Here is a 17184-nt window from a genome sequence, read left to right as displayed (position 1 = left end):
TCAGACATAGGGCAACAGCTGTGACCGGTAAAGCAGAAGATGCTTAAGAGCTCTAACAGGGAGAAAGGGAAGCCGCCTCTGAGGAAGGGAGGGCTTGATCTATAATCTGAAGGAGGAAAACCTCACCAGTGTTGCAGAAGGAAGAAACATCTTGAGCAAAGGCCTGGTGGCAGGTGGAGGAAGGGAGGGGTTTACTGAGAATCAGCCAGAAAGCCATTGAGGCTTTTGGGAGACCAGGCAGAGGGAATGAGGAGGCAGAGCCAGACTGTGATGAAAGGTAGGGCCTTTGGGGGCCCCGGGGGAGTTTAGCCTTGTTCCCGGGTACCTTGGGAAACCAGTGAAAGGCTTTAGGTAGAAGCCTCCCTGCCCCCCACCCTGTCTGAGGTGAGTGGGTGAGGGCAGGGCCCGTTTGGGAAGGCCTAGATTGGAGGTATTACAGAGTCAGAAGTAGTGGTGGGAGCTGGATTGCCTGCAGGGGGTGAGCACACGGGAGTTACAGTTAGCCGGGTGAGGGAAGGACGGTGGGCTCATTCCCTGCATGGGAACACCTTCAAGGGCCAGGTCTGGGAAAGGTCGGGATGTTGTGAATTTGGACTTGGATCCTGTTGAATTGGATGTGCCTTGGGGACATTCGTGTGGCCAGGCCCAGTAGCCTGTAGCCTGTGGTTTCAAAGAAATGCTGGTTATGGAAGGCAGCTGTGGCCAGGAGCTGGCTAGGGAGACCCGGAAGGCACAACCAGAGAGGCAGAAGGAAAACCAGGCCAGGAAGGCTGTCCTGGAAGCTGGGAGAAGCCAAAAGGGAGGGCAAGGCTCTGTCTCGCTGAGCCGCGGGAGGCGAATCATCTTCCCGAGCCTCCTCTGTAAAATGGGGGCAGCACGCCCACTTCACCCATCTCACCACTTTGCGCTCCAGCTGTGATGAGGCCGTGAGGAGAAAGCACTTTGCACAGCGGAAAGTGCTGAACAGACGTGAGGCTGGCTCCGCGGGCGCCTCCTCCCCGCGGGGCTGCCCCCAGAAGAGGGTTGAAGACCCGAGGTCGCGGCGTGGCGGCCCCGGCGGCGGCGGCGGCGCTCGCGTTAGGACCCAGCGGATCCAGGCTGGAGGGCGGGCGCCGGCCCCGTCGGGGGCCCGGAGGGGGGTTCGGAGCGGGCAAAGGGGCGGCTCCGGCGGGCGGACTCGGAGCGGGCCGCGGAGTGACCCGGCCAGGTAGGCGCGGGCCTGGCGGCCTGACCGGGCCGGGGGCGCAAGGGGGGACTGGGTCGTGGGCCGCGACGTCGGAGGGCCCCCAGGTACTGAGGGTGCGGGTCTCTGCGGGTCCTCGATCCTGGGGGCGGCTTTCCTTTCGGGATCCCTGAGTCCGGGGCCGTCTGAGCAGATGCTAAGAGGGCACTTGGAAAGTTTGGGGTCGTTTGGAGGGGAAGACGCAAGTTGGGAAGGGAGGGGAGCCTGATTTGGGGGGCGTCGGGGATGGGGCGGCTTTTGTTCTCCCTGGGAGGTTGGAATGCGGCGGTTGGGGTGTGGGTGTCCGGCGGGAGCGGCGGGGACAGAGACGCGGAGAGACAAAGAGAGATCAGAGACTGAGAGAGCGCGAGGGAGCGCGCCCGAGCAAGTTTCCATGGTTGATTGTTCCCAGCTGTGCGGCGCTGCAACATCTGGTTTCCTCCAGCCGGACCCCAGCCCGGCCTCTGGAGCAGACAGAGCCTCCAGCAGAGTGAGTCAGTGAGCGTGGGGGCAGGGGGCCCGGAGGAGGCCCCGCTAGTGCCCCTCCTCGCCAGGCACAGAGGGTAGGAGGCGTCCCAGCCGTGGAAGGGGCCAGGGTCCAGGAACAGGCCTCCTAGTCAGGTCCCGGCCTCCCAACACCCAAACAGTCTGTCGTCTAGATGTGCTTGGAGGTGTGGTCCCCTGGAGGGACCCGCTTCTGCCACAGGGACTCTCTTCTTTACAGCCCAGCCCTCCTTCCCCCAATAAGCCTGGGCCTGGGTGCTCAACCTCCGAGGGGAGGAAAGACTCCTTGCAGGGGCCTGAGAGGCCTAGGAGGGGCTTTGGGGACCGACAGGACCCGCCGCCCCCCAACCAACCTCCCCAGCTCGGGGCCTTCTCCTGAGTGGTGACAGCTCCAGCTAGCCTGCCTGCCACCAGCCTGGGGGGCAAGTAGGGGACAGTGAGGCCTTGAGGGGAGCTCCAGGCCTTTCAGTCCCCCACCAAGAGGAGGCCAAGGGTGCTCAGAATGGGGATGTGGGAGCCAGATGTCCCCGGCCTGGGGGGCAGCTTGAGTCACAGGTCTCGCCTCCGCCCCCCCACCTCATCCCCACCCACCCCATCGACTGCAGCTAGGGTTGAGGAGGGAGTGAGAGGCTGAATGTATGAGACAGGCAGCGGGTCACGAAAGCGTCGGGACTGGACAGAAGGAGGGAAAGATGCCCATGTTTCTGCCCCTTCCCTCCCCCTCTCCCTCGACTCCCTGGGCAAGGCACGATGGGGCAAAGTTAGGTTTCCATTCAGCTGTCCAGAAGAACTCCTTTTGTTGTGGCAGGGCGGGGGTCCTCCGGATGGGTGAGCCCGGGGACTCTCTCCCAGCCCTCCTAGCAGAAGGCTGACAGCCTTGGGGCTGCCCCGCACTGAGCTGGGACTGGACAAGAGGACCTGTAGATTCTGCCAAGTCCACTGTGGGGTCAAAGACTGGAGGCTAGACTCAACCAGAAGCTCTTGAACTTCAAGAGCCCAGTGAAAGCTAAGGACCACGGCCCTCTCCCCAAAAAACTACCCACATAACACTTGTCATACAATGTCAGGTTGGGGGACATCACGGTCCCCTTCAGCGCTACCCTCTAGGATCTGGAGAGGCGCTTTTCAGACTCCACCCTAAGTGCTTCCTGCTGCCGCAGACAAGTAGACCTCAGTCTCAGTCTCGTGAGTGTGCGATGAAGTCAGCCAGGTCTTGGGAGGCCTGGAGGCCTGGCAGGAGAGGAATCTTCTAGGGGTGGGAACCCTGCCCAGGCCTGGCTGTCCCAGGGGCCCCCGAGGCCCAGGCACACATGTGGTTTCCTGCTGAGTCTGGGCTGCGATGTTGGCTGGGCAGGGTTGGGGTCCCGAGGATGGGCCTGGGGTCAGGATCAGTGCATTAGACACCTGGGGAAGTGCTGAACCAGAGGGTGGGCATGGGTTGTGGCAAGGAGAGCAGGGGCAGGGCTGATAGAGGATTAGAAATGTCCATTTAGTGAGCAGGGCAGGGTAGGGTCTATTTGTCAAGACCAGCTCTGGAGCCAGGATGGAGGCCGAGTCCCTCGGGACCTGAACACCCAGTGGGCCATCAGGGACAGAGGATGTCCGTCCAAAGTAGTCCCCTCCCCCTGGGCCCAGACTCCATGACCCTCCACCTGCCTGGCTTCTGTTCCGAATCCCTCCTTCTCCAGGCTGAATTCGGGGCAGCAGAAGTGGGCTCTGCAGCCCTGGGGTAGTGGCCCGAGGCAGCTTGCTCCCTCCTCTTCCTCCAGCTGTCCCCTGACACCAGTCCAGCCCGCCTTGTTGTGTAACCATGAGAGCTGCCTACCTCTTCCTGCTGTTCCTGCCTGGTAAGTGGCACCTAGGTGGGTGGGGCTCCCTTTATGTGGGTGGGAGTGGGGTTTGTAGGGGGAGGGAGCTGGCAGTAAGCTTTTGTCGTGTCCTATGGCCAGAACTCAGCTCCATCGCTCCCAGGGCCGTCCACCTCTTGGGCCACAGACGGCTGGCAACCCCTCCCAAAGACTAGAGGCACCTCCTGGGCCCCTCCTCAACCCTCCACAGCAGCAGACTGGCAGGATTCTGGAGAGTGGGCCCAGACACCAGGATCCACATTTTTCTTCTTACTTACTGACCCTCCCAGGAGCTGAGGTGCAGGAATGGAGGCCCCTAAGAAAGGGAGTCTGAAGGCCTGGGTTCTAGACCCCTTTGGGGCCCAACTAACCTATACAATCTTGACCTTGGAGAAGTCCCTGTTAGTCAAAATGAGGAGTTATCAATGGGGACCCCAAAGGCCCTGCCAGGTCTAACATCCATTAATTTAACAGATATTTGTGGAGCTCCCTCTTTGGGCCAGGCACTGAGCTAGGCCCTGGGAACACAGTGATGAACCAGGCAGACAGACCCCGCCCTCATGGTGTTGCCTGCCAGTCTAGGGAAGGGAGATGTGATAAGTGTCAGATTATGTTGAGTGCTATGATGGAAATAAACAGGAGAACGAGATGGAGAGTGTGGGTGGGCCAGTGAGGGCCTCTTAGCAGAGCTGAAATTTCAGTTGAGACTTGAAGGAGGAGAAGCAAATCAGGATGACAGGCCCAGGGAGAGTCAAGTGCAAAGGCCTTGGGGCAGGCAGCGGCCGGCATGGGGGAGAGGGGCAGGACATGACCCGTGAGGCGACACAGGACCAGGGAGTATAAGGGCCTTTATGGTCAAGGAAGGCGTTTGCCTCCTATGGGTCTAGAGTCTGTTGAGATCTTAGGGTCTTACAGGCCTGCCCTAGGGACCTCTACCTACCCTCCCCAGAAGTGCTTTGGGGCCTCTGCTGCCCTTCCCTGCTGGACGTCCCCTCAGCTTTGCCTCCCCACAGCAGGCCTGCTGGCTCAGGGCCAGTACGACCTGGATCCGCTGCCTCCGTTCCCAGACCACGTCCAGTACACCCACTATAGCGACCAGATCGGTAAGCGCCTTGTCCGCCCCCAGGCCTCCCCACCAGCCCTGCTCCCTGGATCTGCATGGCTCAGCCAGGGATCAGGTGGGGTGGTAGGGCGATGGGAATCTCGGGGTATGGTCCCTTGCTCAGTTGTGACCTGGGGCTGGGGGCTAGCCTGACCCCCACCAATTCCACATTCATCTTTATTTTCAGACAACCCGGACTACTATGATTATCAAGGTAAAGGGCTGAGGGCAGGATAGGATGGGCAGGCAGCTGGGTGGGGAGTCCGTAGAGACCTGCGGGCGATGGGAGTAGGGGAGCAGACCCTTTCATCATCTCTCATTGCAGAGGTGACTCCTCGGCCCCCGGAGGAGCAGTTTCAGTTCCAGTCCCAGCAGCAAGTCCAACAGGAAGTCATCCCAGCTCCCACCTTAGGTAGGCCACCAGCTCCAGCCAGCCCCGGGAGTGGGGAGGTCTGTCCGGGGCTGGGAGAGGTGACCTCACCCTGCCCTGAATAGACCCGTCCCAGTGATCTCTGCCTGCCTCTCCCCCAACACCAGAACCAGGAACTGTAGAGACGGAGCCCACGGAGCCTGGGCCTCTGGGTAAGAACCTTCCTGACAACTGGAGGGACAGAGGCATGGCCCCGGAAGTTAGGGTGCAGTGGCGTGCGGTACTGGGAGGACAGAGAAAGCCAGGCCTTTTGCTCTCGCTGGGGTAGATGGCGGGATGAGGGGCTTACAGAGGTGCCCCTGCTTTGGGCTGGCAACTCCAGGGCCCCCCTGAGGCAGCTCTGGGAGATCCCCCTGCCCCTGGGCCCAGCTGGAGGCCAAGTTGGCTGCAGCCTCAGGAGGCGCCTCTACTCCCAGACACTGGGGCGGGAGCACGCCGGCGGCAGGACAGGGTAGTGCTCAGAGGCAGGAGAGGCGAGGATGGGGCAGGAAGCCCAGGCCAGCTCAGCGGGCCTCCCCTGGCCAAGAGCCAGCCTGTGTGTGAGGGACCCCGTCTCACAGCTCAGCGTGTGAGTGTGCGGACCTCCTGTGAGGCTGCTGTGGACCTTTGTGACTGTGCGGGTATAGATTTGTGTTTGAATATATGCTTCCAAGCATGGTTGTGAATTTGTATATGTATAAATATACTGGGTAAAATTGGGCAGCCTCGCAAGGTCCGACAGTGCTCGCGTGTGCGTGTGTTGGTGTGTGCACGCAGGTCTAGGCTGGGCCTGAGGGTGCAGGGGTACCTAGGCCCTGAGAGCCAGTCTCCCATGGGTGCGGTTGGGGGCCGCCACCCAGCTCTAAGCCCCCAGCTGCAGCCCCCCAAGTGTGATCCCACCTGTCACTCAGACTGCCGCGAGGAGCAGTACCCGTGTACCCGCCTCTACTCCATACACAAGCCTTGCAAACAGTGTCTCAACGAGGTCTGCTTCTACAGGTGAGCGCAGGCAGGGACTGGGGGGTCGGGGGTGGCAGGGGAGCGGGGGGGACCACAGCTCCAGCCAGCAACGTGGGAGTGGGGAAAGCTAGTGAGTCCCAAGGTTGAGCTCAACTCTGGTTACGCCCAGGCCTAGGGGCTGGGTCTCCGGCTCTCCCGCGGGGCAGGGTGAGGATGGGGCTGACGTTTCTCCCGGCCCCGTCCCTCTGTCCCTCTCAGCCTCCGCCGTGTGTATGTCATCAACAAGGAAATCTGTGTCCGCACGGTCTGTGCCCACGAGGAGCTCCTGCGAGGTAGGAAGGCCTCCGCCCTCCTCTTTCCCCTGCCCCCATGCCCACTCGTCATCCATCCACGCGTCCACACATCTGATGTTTATTAAACGTGTGTTCAATCCAGGGCCACTTCCGGGGAATCCTGAGCTCCCCTCCCGGCTGCTTTTTATCCTCAGAACATCCCCCATCACCACGGTTGGGGCGGGGGTAGCAGTTTCCATCACCTAGCCGCACCCTGACCCCCACTCCTTCCTGCCACCCCCAACAGCTGACCTGTGTCGTGACAAGTTCTCCAAATGTGGCGTGATGGCCAGCAGCGGCCTGTGCCAATCTGTGGCAGCCTCCTGTGCCAGGAGCTGCGGGGGCTGCTAGGGTGGAACTGGCACCCCGAGCCCTGGACCCTCCTCGGATCTGGGGCCCTCAGGCTCTGCCTGACCTGGTGCTTTTCTCCCCAGCCAGACGTTCCTCTTATCCCGTAAAATGTTAGTGGCTGCAGCGCCGGGGGTTGCCTCAGGCCCTTCCCCCAGCCTGCGGCCACCCTTGGGGCACAAAGGGGGCTCCCCAGTGTCCAGTCTCCGCCCCCAGGTGGGGGACATCCCAGGCCTCTCTGTGGGACCTGGGCCCCTGATGTGCCTTCTCCATCCCTCTGAGGACAGTCCCCCACTCCAACCCCACCCCCAAGGTAGGCTATGACCCTCACCCCAGCTGGTCTGCTTGGGTTTCCTACAGCCCCTGGGCATAGACCACCTTTATTTTATACAAAATTAAAAACAGGTTTTTACAAAAGATTCAGAGTCACTTTTTCGGTCGCGGGCACAGAGGAGATGGCCAGCTGCCTCAACACTGCATGTCCTCACGGAGAGGCTCCCAGGCCCCTTCGGGAGAAGGGTAGGTTCAGGTGACCTGTGGCCGTGCCTCCTCATCCACCCGCTTCAGCTCTGACCTACCCAGAAATGGGCCATGACAACTGCCCCCCGCCCCCAGGGTGTGTGTGTGTGCGTGTGTGTGTTGCAGGGGGTTGTATCAGAAATAGAAGGTTCAGGAATATAGCTTCCTCATTGTCAGGGCTGCCTGGTGAGTCTGTGAGTGCCCCATCACCAGAGAAGGGTGCAAGGCAAGATGAGAGGCCGCCCATGTGGAAGCGTATAGGGTGGAAGGCAGGTCAAGGTTGGTGGACTCTGATATCAAGGGCTTTGGCAGGAGGGAAGCCTGGTGCAGTTCAGAGGGCAGAAACAGGGCAAGCTGTTACAACACCTCCCTCTGACCAGCATAGGAGACCAGGCTCTGGCTGAAGGCTCAGCACACAGGCCTATTTAACCCTGCAACCAGGCCTATGTGGTGGGTAGTTAATATTTCCATCTTACAGACAGGGAAACTAAGCCTAGATTACGTAAGCCACCCAAGGGTCCACAGTGGTAAGTGGCAGGGCTGGGGTGGACCCTGACTCCACTGGACTCCATGAGATGAATGGAATTTCTCCTTGGAAACACTCACTGAGCATCTTCTGTGTGTACTTCCTCATGACCACCCTGGGAGGCACGTTCCCATTTTACAGAGAAGCAAACTGAGGCTCTGATAGGTTAAGCGGCTTTGCCCAGGATCACCCAGTGGAGCCAAGGCAAGACCCCACGTCCACTCCCAGGCCTGCACTTGTTTACCACACCGCCTGGAATGCCTGTTACTGTCCAGAGGGCGGGCCCTGTCCTGAGGAGGAGCCAGAGAAAAGAGCAGAAAGCTTCAGCTGGAAAGAGTCGAGCGGCACAGGTTGGGTCCCATCCCAAACCTCAACAGCTCCATCTGTTAAATGGGGTGGGTGGCCCAGGACCCTGGAGGCCTCCCCATCTCGACATCCTGTGAGGTTGGTAAGTTCCTTACCTTTCGTCACAGGCCTTTCAAAAGCTGCCCCCATCTCCCTGAGCACCCACTAGGGGACCCCATCCCTCTGGCCCCAGGGCCCTCCTGTCCCCCCTCCTGTCTCCCAGGTGGAGAAGGCACATTAATAGCAAAGGGACACATCTGTACAAACCGTCTTTTTTTAAATGGGGTCGTCTTGTTACAAAAAACACAACAGTTCTGAACAGTTAACATTGTAAAAAGGTACAAAAATACAGGGACTCTGAACTCTGAGGAATTTCCTGACAAATACTCTGAACTAAGGCAAAGAGATCTCTGGGAAGCCAGAGAAGGTCCCCTGCCCCAGGCCTGGACATCCCTTCTCTTTCCCGTGAACCTGTGCTCCAGGGTTGGCCAGAGACAAGGTGGGGGGAGGTCTCTCCAACCCCTGGCTTTGGCTCAGACACTCAAGGAGGACCTCAAACTGGTCCTGGGGGACCTCACACGGGCTCATCCTGGGGGAGAGGGGGCTGGACTGAGTGGGGAGCCCACAGAGGGTGGTCGGCTCTGACGAGGCTGGGAGGGCGCTGCCGGGTCTGGCCTGGTGCCGGAGTCCCCCCTCCCCTGTCCCGCCCCAGCCACGGGGCTGCTCTCCAGGGTGCCCGCCGGCAAGGTGCTCACTTCTCTGGGGGGCCGGAGGAGGGGGAGAAAGAAGCTGAGCCCCTTCGAAGCTCCTGCTGCAACTGTCCCTTCAGTGTGGACACCTGGAGAAGAAAGAGGCGGTAGGGCCAGCCCGGGACCCCAGCCTGGTTTCAGAAAAAGCAGGGCGGCGGGGGTGGGGTGTGGCTGAGGGAAGGACACCAGAAGGGACCCAGTGCTGCCTGTTTCAGAAAAACCAGGTGTCATTAAGAGCCAGGGTATTTCCTCCCCTTCTCATTTTGCTCCATGGAGCAGTGGGGTGTCTCCAGACTGCTCGGCCTCTCTTTGGGGGCCACCCATCCCCACTCTCACCACTAGGCCAGGCCTGGAGCTAGCTGGACTCCAGGGGTGGACCTGTGACCCAGGCCTGGCCCACCAAAGCAGCCTTGCCCTGCAGACATGATCAGGGCAGAGATGGTCACGAGGGGGCCTGCGGTCTCAGCTGGCCAATGAGGCTCATCCTTGGGACCTGTGCTGCTGACCTCAGGGAAAAGGGCCCCCCTCTCCGCTGGGATCATGGGTTGTTAGGATAACCCCAGGCTGGAGCTGCTGAGGCCACCTGTGCCACCCGGGGAAACGGCCTGCCCGGGCATGGAGCCGTGGCAAGGGGACTGAGTTCCAATGACATCACTTGAGCCCGTGTCCAGCCGTGGCTCATAGCAGCACAGATCCACCCGGACCGTTTCAGTTATGGGTGCCATTGACCACTTATACCCAAGAGGTTACTGCCAGCCCTCTCCCTGCCCCCACTTCTTCCTCTCCCTCGCCCCCTCCTCTTCCTCCGCCCCCTTCCCCCAGCTCCACACTTCCATCCTGGCCCAGCCTCTTGAAGGGGGAGTCCTGCCGATGCTGCCGCCCCCTGGGGAAGGGCCAGAGCCCACCAGGCCTGAGTACCTGCTCCTCCAGGCCACGCACCCGCTGCCGGTGGGCCCGCTCCCGCGCCTCCAGAGTGCGCTCCGTCTGCACCTGGGCACTGCGCAGGCGATCCACTTCCTGCTGCAGCTCCAGCCGCTGCTCATCCACCTCCAGCCGCGCTGGGCTGTGGTTCTGCTGCAGTGCTGCCACCTGGGCCTGCAGGAGGGCCCACGGGTCAGGCCTCTGGCCGAAGGGTGTCAGGCACCTCCCTGGGGTGAGAGCCTGAGGGCCCCTTGGGGCAAAGCAGGGGCTGTAGGAGAGACCCTTGTTTTTCTCCCACCCACCCCCCAGCCCTCCTGGCCTGCAAATCCTGGGTCAGGGTAGTTAGTGACCCCCGTTCAGGCACACAAACACACACACAGACATATTCAAACACAGAGACAAGCCCATATGTGTATACAGATATAGATAGATAAGATAGATAAAAGCATGTAAAAACCTGTGTTCACACGGATGCATGCATATGTGCAAAAGCCCAGTACTCTTACATACATCTACATACAAGAAGAGACCTGTACGCGAAGATACAGATATAGCCCTAATACTTAGATATGCCACATCCATGCACCAGATTCGTGCTACACGCGCAAGAATACTCTCACATACACTCATAGCTCTTCACGTCCACAACCAACGTGAGCACACAGGCGCGTGTGCTGACAGGTCTCTTTCCTCTCCACTCTGGGGAGGACCCCTCCCTCTGGGACCTGGCTCTGGGCACCCCCTCCAAGGCTCTGGGCTTGTGGACTGTGGGGGTGGAGTTGGGTCCAGGGCTGGGGAGAGAAAGCGTGTCCAGGGCTGGGTGGGCAGGGGCTAGACCTCCAGCAGCTGGATCTGCCCCCGGGCCTCGGCCAGCTCCAACTCAGCCTCTGTGAGCGTGTGGTCCAGGAGGCCCTTCTCTGCGCTCAGCCGCACCGTGTCCTCGTGACTGCGAAGCTTCTCCCATTCCACCTAAGTGGGGACAGCGGGAGGGGGTCAGGGTGCCCGGGGAAGGAGGGAGGTCCCAGGAAGTGGGAGCAGCTCAGAAAGGGGTGTTGGGTTACAGGTAGCAGGGCCAGGGGGACTTGCAGCCCCCACATCCTGGGGACACACAGCGGGGACCAACCAGGGCTGGGACCCAAGGAAGTGAAGGGAGGGCCCTAGGGACACAGCCCACCTTGTCCAGCATCCTCTTGAGGGCCACCCGGTCCTTCTCTAGCTGCAGGGCTGAGCGCTCCGCCTCCCGCTTCTCGGCCTCCAGCTGAGCCAGGGCACGCTGCAGGCTCCCCAGGCGCTCCTGCAGCAGCCGCCGCTCATCCTGCAGCTTCTGGACCGTGTGTAGGGCCGCAGCCTCACCTTCTTGCCGTTGCCGCAGCGCCTGCAGCAGAAGCCAGCGAGTCCCTAATCCCTCTGGGCCTCAGGGTGTGCATCAGAAGCTTGGAGATGATGATGCCAGCCTGCCAGGCCCACTTTCTAGGTAAGGCTATTATGAGGCCCACGTCAGGGAATGGTCACCCGAGGCCAGACAGTTCTCTCTGGGCCTCAGTTTCTCCATCTGTATAATGGGGATATGGACTGAGTGAACCACGCTTCCTCACAGGAGGCTGGGCCTAGGTTTGGGATAAGGTGGAGATAGGTGAGAAGGTCCCGACGCCGAGGGCCTCACGGTCCTGGGAACGGAAGGGCCACCCTGGCCCTCACCTCCTGCAGCTGTTGCAGCCGGCCCTCGGACTCCGCCCGCTGCAGCTCCAGGTCCGCTAGCTCGCCCCGCACGGTCTGCACCTGCTCGGCCAGGGAGCTGCTCTGCTTCCTTGCCTCGGATAACGCCTGCCGCGTGGCCTCCAGCCGTTCCTGCGGGACAAGGGCTGATGGTGCCAGGCTGTCCTGGGAGCCCTGAGGCAAGGGGCTCCTCTCTACTCGGGACCTCCGGGCCAGGTTCGCAGCCCCTTAAACAGGTAGTCCTCTCACCTGGAGAGTAAGCCAGACAGCAGGCCTGGCCCACAGCCTAGCCACTGACCTACACAAGGTGGGGAAGCCCTCAGACCCCAGCTCTTCCCTTAGCCTGCCCCTGGGTCCTGCAGCCTGTCCTAGTAGGCTTGATCCCAACTCCCCCCAGAGCCTCCCCTCATTGGCTGATGCTCTTACTGGGCCCACCCCTCCCTCAAAGGCAGCTCTTATTGACCGTCCCAGGGGTCAGCTCTCCACCAGGGCCCCCAAGCCTGCCTTTGTAGGCTAACTCTCACTGGGCCCGCCCGCAGCCAGACCCTGGAACCCCCATACTTGGAGCACTTGGCGGTCATGTTCACAAGCAGTCAGTGCCTTCTGCATGTGCAGGTTCTTGTCCTGGGTGCTGGTGAGGCTGGCGCTGCTTTGGGTCAAAGCCTCCATCAGGCCCTGCACCTTGTCCCGCAGGACCCCCTCGCTCTCTTCCACCTTGGCCAGGGCCCCCCTCAGCCGCTCGACTGTCAGCTGCAGAGTCCCCGCCTTCGCCTCACTGTCTGCCACCTGGTGGGAAGACAGACAGGATGGTCCAGGTGTGCCTAACCCAAGCCCCTGCCACCTCTCTCTAGGCCTTTCTCACTGATACTGTTCCCATGCGTTCCCACTGGCTCAGGTGACTACAACCTGGGCCCAGTTGCACCGCCAGTTAACTACCCTCACGCAGAATGCCATCAACCTGGCTGTCCCAGACCCCGTGGTCTTCCGCCGGTTCTCATTCCCCTTTCCTCCCTGTTATGGAGAAGAAAGGGTAACCACCACAACCCTGAGATTTTCTGTGTTCTTGACTTAGGTGGGTGACAGTGTAGGGCTAGCAGAGCTACTGAACATTCCAGTTAGAGCTGAGCTTCCTGGCGGCCAAGGCAAAAAAAGAAAATGAGTGAAATCTATATCTCTAACTGGTCCCACATGCCTCCTATGAGTGCAGACTCCGTCAACAAACAGTCCTGAATTCTCATTTTGGCCCTGCCTCTTATTAGCTATGGGATCTTGGGCAATGATGTCACCTCCGTGAGCTTCCATCCGCCCATCTGTGAAATGGGGTGATGATAATACCTGCCTCGCAGGGTAGCTGGGAGGATCAAACAGAGTCCCCATAACGCACGTGGCACAGGGCATGCAGAAGAGGGGCCTGAGGTCAGGGGAGGGGACCCACCTGCCTCTGCAGGGAGTCGACCCGCTCCCGGAGGGCCTGGGCCTGGGCCTCCCGGTCGCTCAGGCCCAGGCGGCTGCGCTGCAGCTCCCCCTCGAGCGAGCGCCGCTGCAGCTCCAGCTTGACGCTGCGGCTCTCAGAGGCATCCAGCACCTCCTTCAGACGCCGCTTGTCGCTCTCCAGCTTCACCTCGTTGGCCTTCATCTTGCTGATCTTCTCCTGTGGGTGGGGCAGGGCTCAGGCCCCAGCTGTGCAGCCCACCCCACGCCTCCCACATCCCTCAGGACCCTTAGGAGGAAGTGGGGAGCAGCCTGGAAGTGGTCACAGACACCACTTGCTGTGTGACCCAGGGCCAGCCCCTGATGCTCTTGGGGCCTCCGTCTCCCCACATGCTCACAGGGTGACTTGAGGATCCCAGAGCACTTTCCAGTTTGCCCAAGTCTCACAGGCTGTGTGATCCAGGCTCATCCCTCCGTCCCTGCTCTCTGGGCCTATTTCACCTCTGTGTGGTCGAGGGACCAGATTGGTCCAGGGACGCCACAACCTGGGTGTTTACAGAGCCCCAGGGCGGTGAGGGTGGAAGGTGTAAAAATGCAGATTCCAGGGCCTCCCTGCTCTGCTGCATCGCTCTCCAGAGGCGGGCCCAGAGCTGCATGTGGGACCTGAGCTGAGTCGGGCAGGAGCCCTGGGCCCTGCCGGGTTTTAGGGGATGATACTCCTCCCTTCCCGATGTGGGGTCAGCTGGTGAAGGAGACTTGGGGAGTGGGGATAGGGCAGGAAGACAGACAGGGGTCCTTCTCTTCCTGTCACCATCCTAGAGACAGGGCGGGGCAAGGGGGTGTTATTACAACAGCGTCCAGGCCTGCCCCGCTTCCACCCTGCTCAGAGCCCCAACCCTGCCATGTCTGGGCCCAGCAGCCCCACTCTGGCTCCTGCCCAGCTTTGTTCCTGGCCTCCTCCCGCGGCCCCTGTGGCTGGGCCCAAGGCCAGAGCCGGAGCCGCAGACACAACAATCCAGCTCAAGCTCGGCCTGGAGCCAGAGGCCTGGGGTGGGCTGTGGGGACAGGCATGGAGGGCCAGAGGAGGAGAGGGGAGGGGGGGAATCTGCCGCTGCAAGAAGGGCTCAAGGCTTCGGCGGCCTGGACTGTCACCACCAGGGCCTGTGCTTCCTGCCCCAGACACACACACACACACGTACGCACGCACGCACACACGTATATACAGATGTCTCCCAAACACATAAAACCCCCAGAACACCAGTGGTGTGGCTACACAGAGATGAAGGAAACAGGTCCGCTGAGCACTGTCTATGTGTTAAGAGTGCACGTGCATCGTCTCTGGGAGAGAGTTACTGTTCTCCCCCTTTTATACGTGAGGAAAGCGAGAATCACACAGCAGGGCAAGAACTTGAACCCAGGTCTGTGAGCTGCAAACGCCCAGGCTCTTTCTTCTGTAGCCTAATGACCTCATATGGAACAAGATGATGAAATCTGAATGTGCTTTTGGAGAAAGTCACAGGCTGGTCACGTCAGTGGGTGCTGGCAGACCCAGGCAGACAGAACAGAGATGCGCACAGGAGGCCTTACAGACGTCCACTCAGGCGCACACAGATCGCCCGCACCCCGCCGCCCTCTCCCACTGGCCCTCAGCTCCTGCCTACCTGGCTGGCCCGGAGCTCGCTCTCGGTGGCCTGCAGGCCCCTCTCCAGGGCAGCCACCTGGTCCAGCACAGCCCGGCGCTCCCGCTCGCTGTGCCGCGCGCTCTCCTCCTGCAGCGCCAGCTCGGCCTGGGCCCCGCTCAGCCGCCCGTCCACGCTGCGCTGGGCTGCGGCCCCCGCCCAGCTCCGTCAGGCCCAGCCAGGCACACAGCCTGAGCCCTGAATCAGGTTCGCCCTCCGCCCACTGCAGGGCTTGCCTCTCTGAGACCTTGGGGGGTCCGTGGGTCTGGACACGGGGTGAGGCTGACCAGGGAGGGGGCCCCAGAGGAGACAGCCCGCTTAGGCCACGGTGGCCAGGGCAGGGACGCAGGAGTGGCTCAGGCCAAGCCCACAGCCTCCCACCTCAGCTGCTAAGGGCACAAGAGAGCAAAGCAAGGACCCAGAGGGTCAGACTCACCCTCCTCACTCGCAGCCACCGCCCTCTGCAACTGCCTCGCCCGTGAGGCCGCACTGTCCCTCTCGGCCTCCGCCTCCGCCAGCTGGCGACTCAGGGTACTCGTCTGGGCCCGAAGCTCATCCTGCAACCCCAATGTTGGGGGGAAGGGAAGACCTGCTCGGACGACCTGCGGCCCCTCACAGGGCCCTGGGCCACGGGGCTCCCCCTGCAGCCACTCACGCCCCACCTCACCCGTTCTCTCTGGGCGCTCTGCAGCTCCTGCAGGAACTCCCGGAGCGCCCCCCGCACTGCTTCCGGATCCAGGTCTGGAGATGCCGGGGAGGTGGCAGGTCCTGGGGATGGTGGCTGGGACCCAGGGCTGCGTTCCAAGGGCTTGGGGCTGCTGAGCTCTTCCCCACTTCCTAGAGAATGAGACACGCTCAGGATGCAGGAGCCACAGGCCTCTCCTGCCTGGTTGGTGCCTGCAGGCTCCCAAGGCATCTCGCCCGTCCATGCTGAGCCCGGCAGCCCAGTGAGCTCCCCACAGCGCAAACTGGATCCCCTCGGCCTCTTGCTTAGCCCTTGACCAGCCCTTCCAACCCTCAGAACCAAGCCCAGCTTCCTTGCCATCACCTGTCGCTCACCCCCACCAGCATCACCCTCTCCCTTGACAAGCTGGCCACTTCACATCACCCACAGCTCCCACGTTCTAGAACATTCCCTCTTACAAAGGCACCAGGACCTTTGTACCTTCTGTTGCCTTCTCTCTCAATGGCTTCTCTTTGCCTGGCCCATTCCTACGTGTAAAGAACCCTCCTCAGGGGCTTCCCTGGTGGCGCAGTGGTTGATAACCCACCTGCCAATGCAGGGGACATGGGTTCGAGCCCTGGGCCGGGAAGATACCACATGCCACGGAGCAACTAAGCCCGTGCGCCACAACTACTGACCCTGCGCTCTAGAGACTGCAAGCCACAACTATTGAGCCCGAGTGCTGCAACTACTGAAGCCCGAGCACCTAGAGCCCATGCTCCGCAACAAGAGAAGCCACCGCAGTGAGAAGCCCACGCACCGCAAGGAAGAGTAGCCCCCGCTCGCCGCAACTAGAGAAAACCCACGTGCAGCAGCAAAGACCCAATGCAGCCAAAAATTAAATAAATGAATAAATAAATAAATTTATTTTTTAAAAAAAGAACACTCCTCAGAGGCCTCCCTGACCCCAGGCTGGGTTAGGGTGAGCTCATCCCACCCTCATGGGGGTCCGATGTCTGCCTCTCCCACCCAGACCACAAGCGCATGAGGGCTGCATCCCCTGGGCCCAGTCCAAGGGTGGACACTCCATCCCCTCAACACCTCCCTGTAACGAGCGCTTACTATGTGCCAGGCACTGGGCCAATGCTTTCCCTACATCATCTCGTTTCATCCTCACAGTAATTCCCTGAGAGGTAAGGACCAACTTCCCCCCTTCACAGGCTGGGCAGGCTCAGAGCAGTTAAGTGATTTGCTTGGTCTCAAAGCCTGGAAGATCCAGAGCTGGGATTTGAACCCAGGTGCCCCTATTTCCCAGCAGAAAAACTTGAACTGTGCTTGGGAGATGACGGGCAATGACGAGGTGGGAGGGGACAGGGCGGACAGAGACGAGACAGCACCTGGAGGTCAATAATGAGAACTGCAGGACGGGGGTCGGCCTTAGCAGTGACACCCAGCCAGCCCCACGGCTCCATCAGCACCCAGAGGACCCAGAGCGGGACGTCTACCCACTGCCTCCCTCCCCTCAGAGTGACGCCGGTACCCTCGTGGCGGCCTGCAAGGACCGCTTGAGCAGGTCTGGTGTCCCATGGCCTCACATCCCACACCTCTCCACCTGGTTCGCTACACTCCGGCAGCGCTGTGGCCCTTGCTGTGCACAGGACAGGGGTACCGCCACTCAGGACTTCTCCACTTGCCCTCAGTCTCTTCTCCCACCCTTCCCTTCCCCACCTCCTCCTCAGCGGGGCTCTCCCTGCCTCCCACAGGGACACCTTAGCTCCCGTCCTGGCCTTAGCTTCAAAAACAATTTTACTGGGGCTTCCCTGGAGTCGCAGTGGTTGAGAATCTGCCTGCCAATGCAGGGGACACGGGTTCGAGCCCTGGTCTGGGAAGATCCCACACGCCGCGGAGCA

General features: G+C 61.0%; 2 protein-coding genes across 21 annotated transcripts in view; one reads left to right on the top strand and one right to left on the bottom strand.

The window, feature by feature from the left end:
- Positions 1 to 221: 221 nt before the first annotated feature.
- MFAP2 (microfibril associated protein 2) lies at positions 222 to 7141 on the top strand. 16 transcript variants are annotated; one of them, XM_067721891.1, is made up of 11 exons: positions 724 to 1207; positions 1635 to 1712; positions 2794 to 2911; positions 3496 to 3573; positions 4590 to 4676; positions 4863 to 4889; positions 5001 to 5087; positions 5213 to 5257; positions 5996 to 6083; positions 6303 to 6376; positions 6624 to 7141. In XM_067721891.1, exons 4-11 carry the CDS (start codon positions 3537 to 3539, stop codon positions 6725 to 6727), a joined length of 549 nt encoding a protein of 182 aa, XP_067577992.1. In that variant the 5' UTR covers positions 724 to 1207; positions 1635 to 1712; positions 2794 to 2911; positions 3496 to 3536; the 3' UTR covers positions 6728 to 7141. The 16 variants fall into 16 exon arrangements, with proteins under 16 accessions (XP_067577951.1, XP_067578001.1, XP_067577961.1 ...); XM_067721817.1 differs by having other exon boundaries at positions 729 to 1207; positions 4587 to 4676; XM_067721828.1 differs by lacking the exon at positions 724 to 1207 and adding an exon at positions 1270 to 1290 and having other exon boundaries at positions 4587 to 4676.
- A 1231-nt stretch (positions 7142 to 8372) lies between these two features.
- CROCC (ciliary rootlet coiled-coil, rootletin) overlaps positions 8373 to 17184 on the bottom strand; it is a 48595-nt gene continuing 39783 nt past the window's right edge. For 4 of the 5 annotated variants that reach the window (XM_067721757.1, XM_067721734.1, XM_067721749.1 and 1 more), the window contains 10 exons: positions 15278 to 15447; positions 15047 to 15167; positions 14593 to 14756; positions 12936 to 13151; positions 12062 to 12286; positions 11483 to 11632; positions 10959 to 11159; positions 10622 to 10753; positions 9782 to 9958; positions 8373 to 8952 (listed from right to left, as the gene is read on the bottom strand). In XM_067721757.1, the coding sequence (XP_067577858.1) occupies positions 8866 to 8952; positions 9782 to 9958; positions 10622 to 10753; positions 10959 to 11159; positions 11483 to 11632; positions 12062 to 12286; positions 12936 to 13151; positions 14593 to 14756; positions 15047 to 15167; positions 15278 to 15447 (1643 nt within the window). In that variant the 3' untranslated portion in view covers positions 8373 to 8865. The remainder of the gene's footprint in view (positions 8953 to 9781; positions 9959 to 10621; positions 10754 to 10958; positions 11160 to 11482; positions 11633 to 12061; positions 12287 to 12935; positions 13152 to 14592; positions 14757 to 15046; positions 15168 to 15277; positions 15448 to 17184) is intronic. The other variant, XM_067721744.1, reaches the window with a different exon arrangement.

Source organism: Pseudorca crassidens, chromosome 2, assembly GCF_039906515.1.
Source record: "Pseudorca crassidens isolate mPseCra1 chromosome 2, mPseCra1.hap1, whole genome shotgun sequence".
NCBI lineage: Eukaryota > Metazoa > Chordata > Mammalia > Artiodactyla > Delphinidae > Pseudorca > Pseudorca crassidens.
The sequence above is the reverse complement of the archived record's forward strand: the minus strand, read 5'-3'. Positions and strand labels throughout refer to the sequence as shown.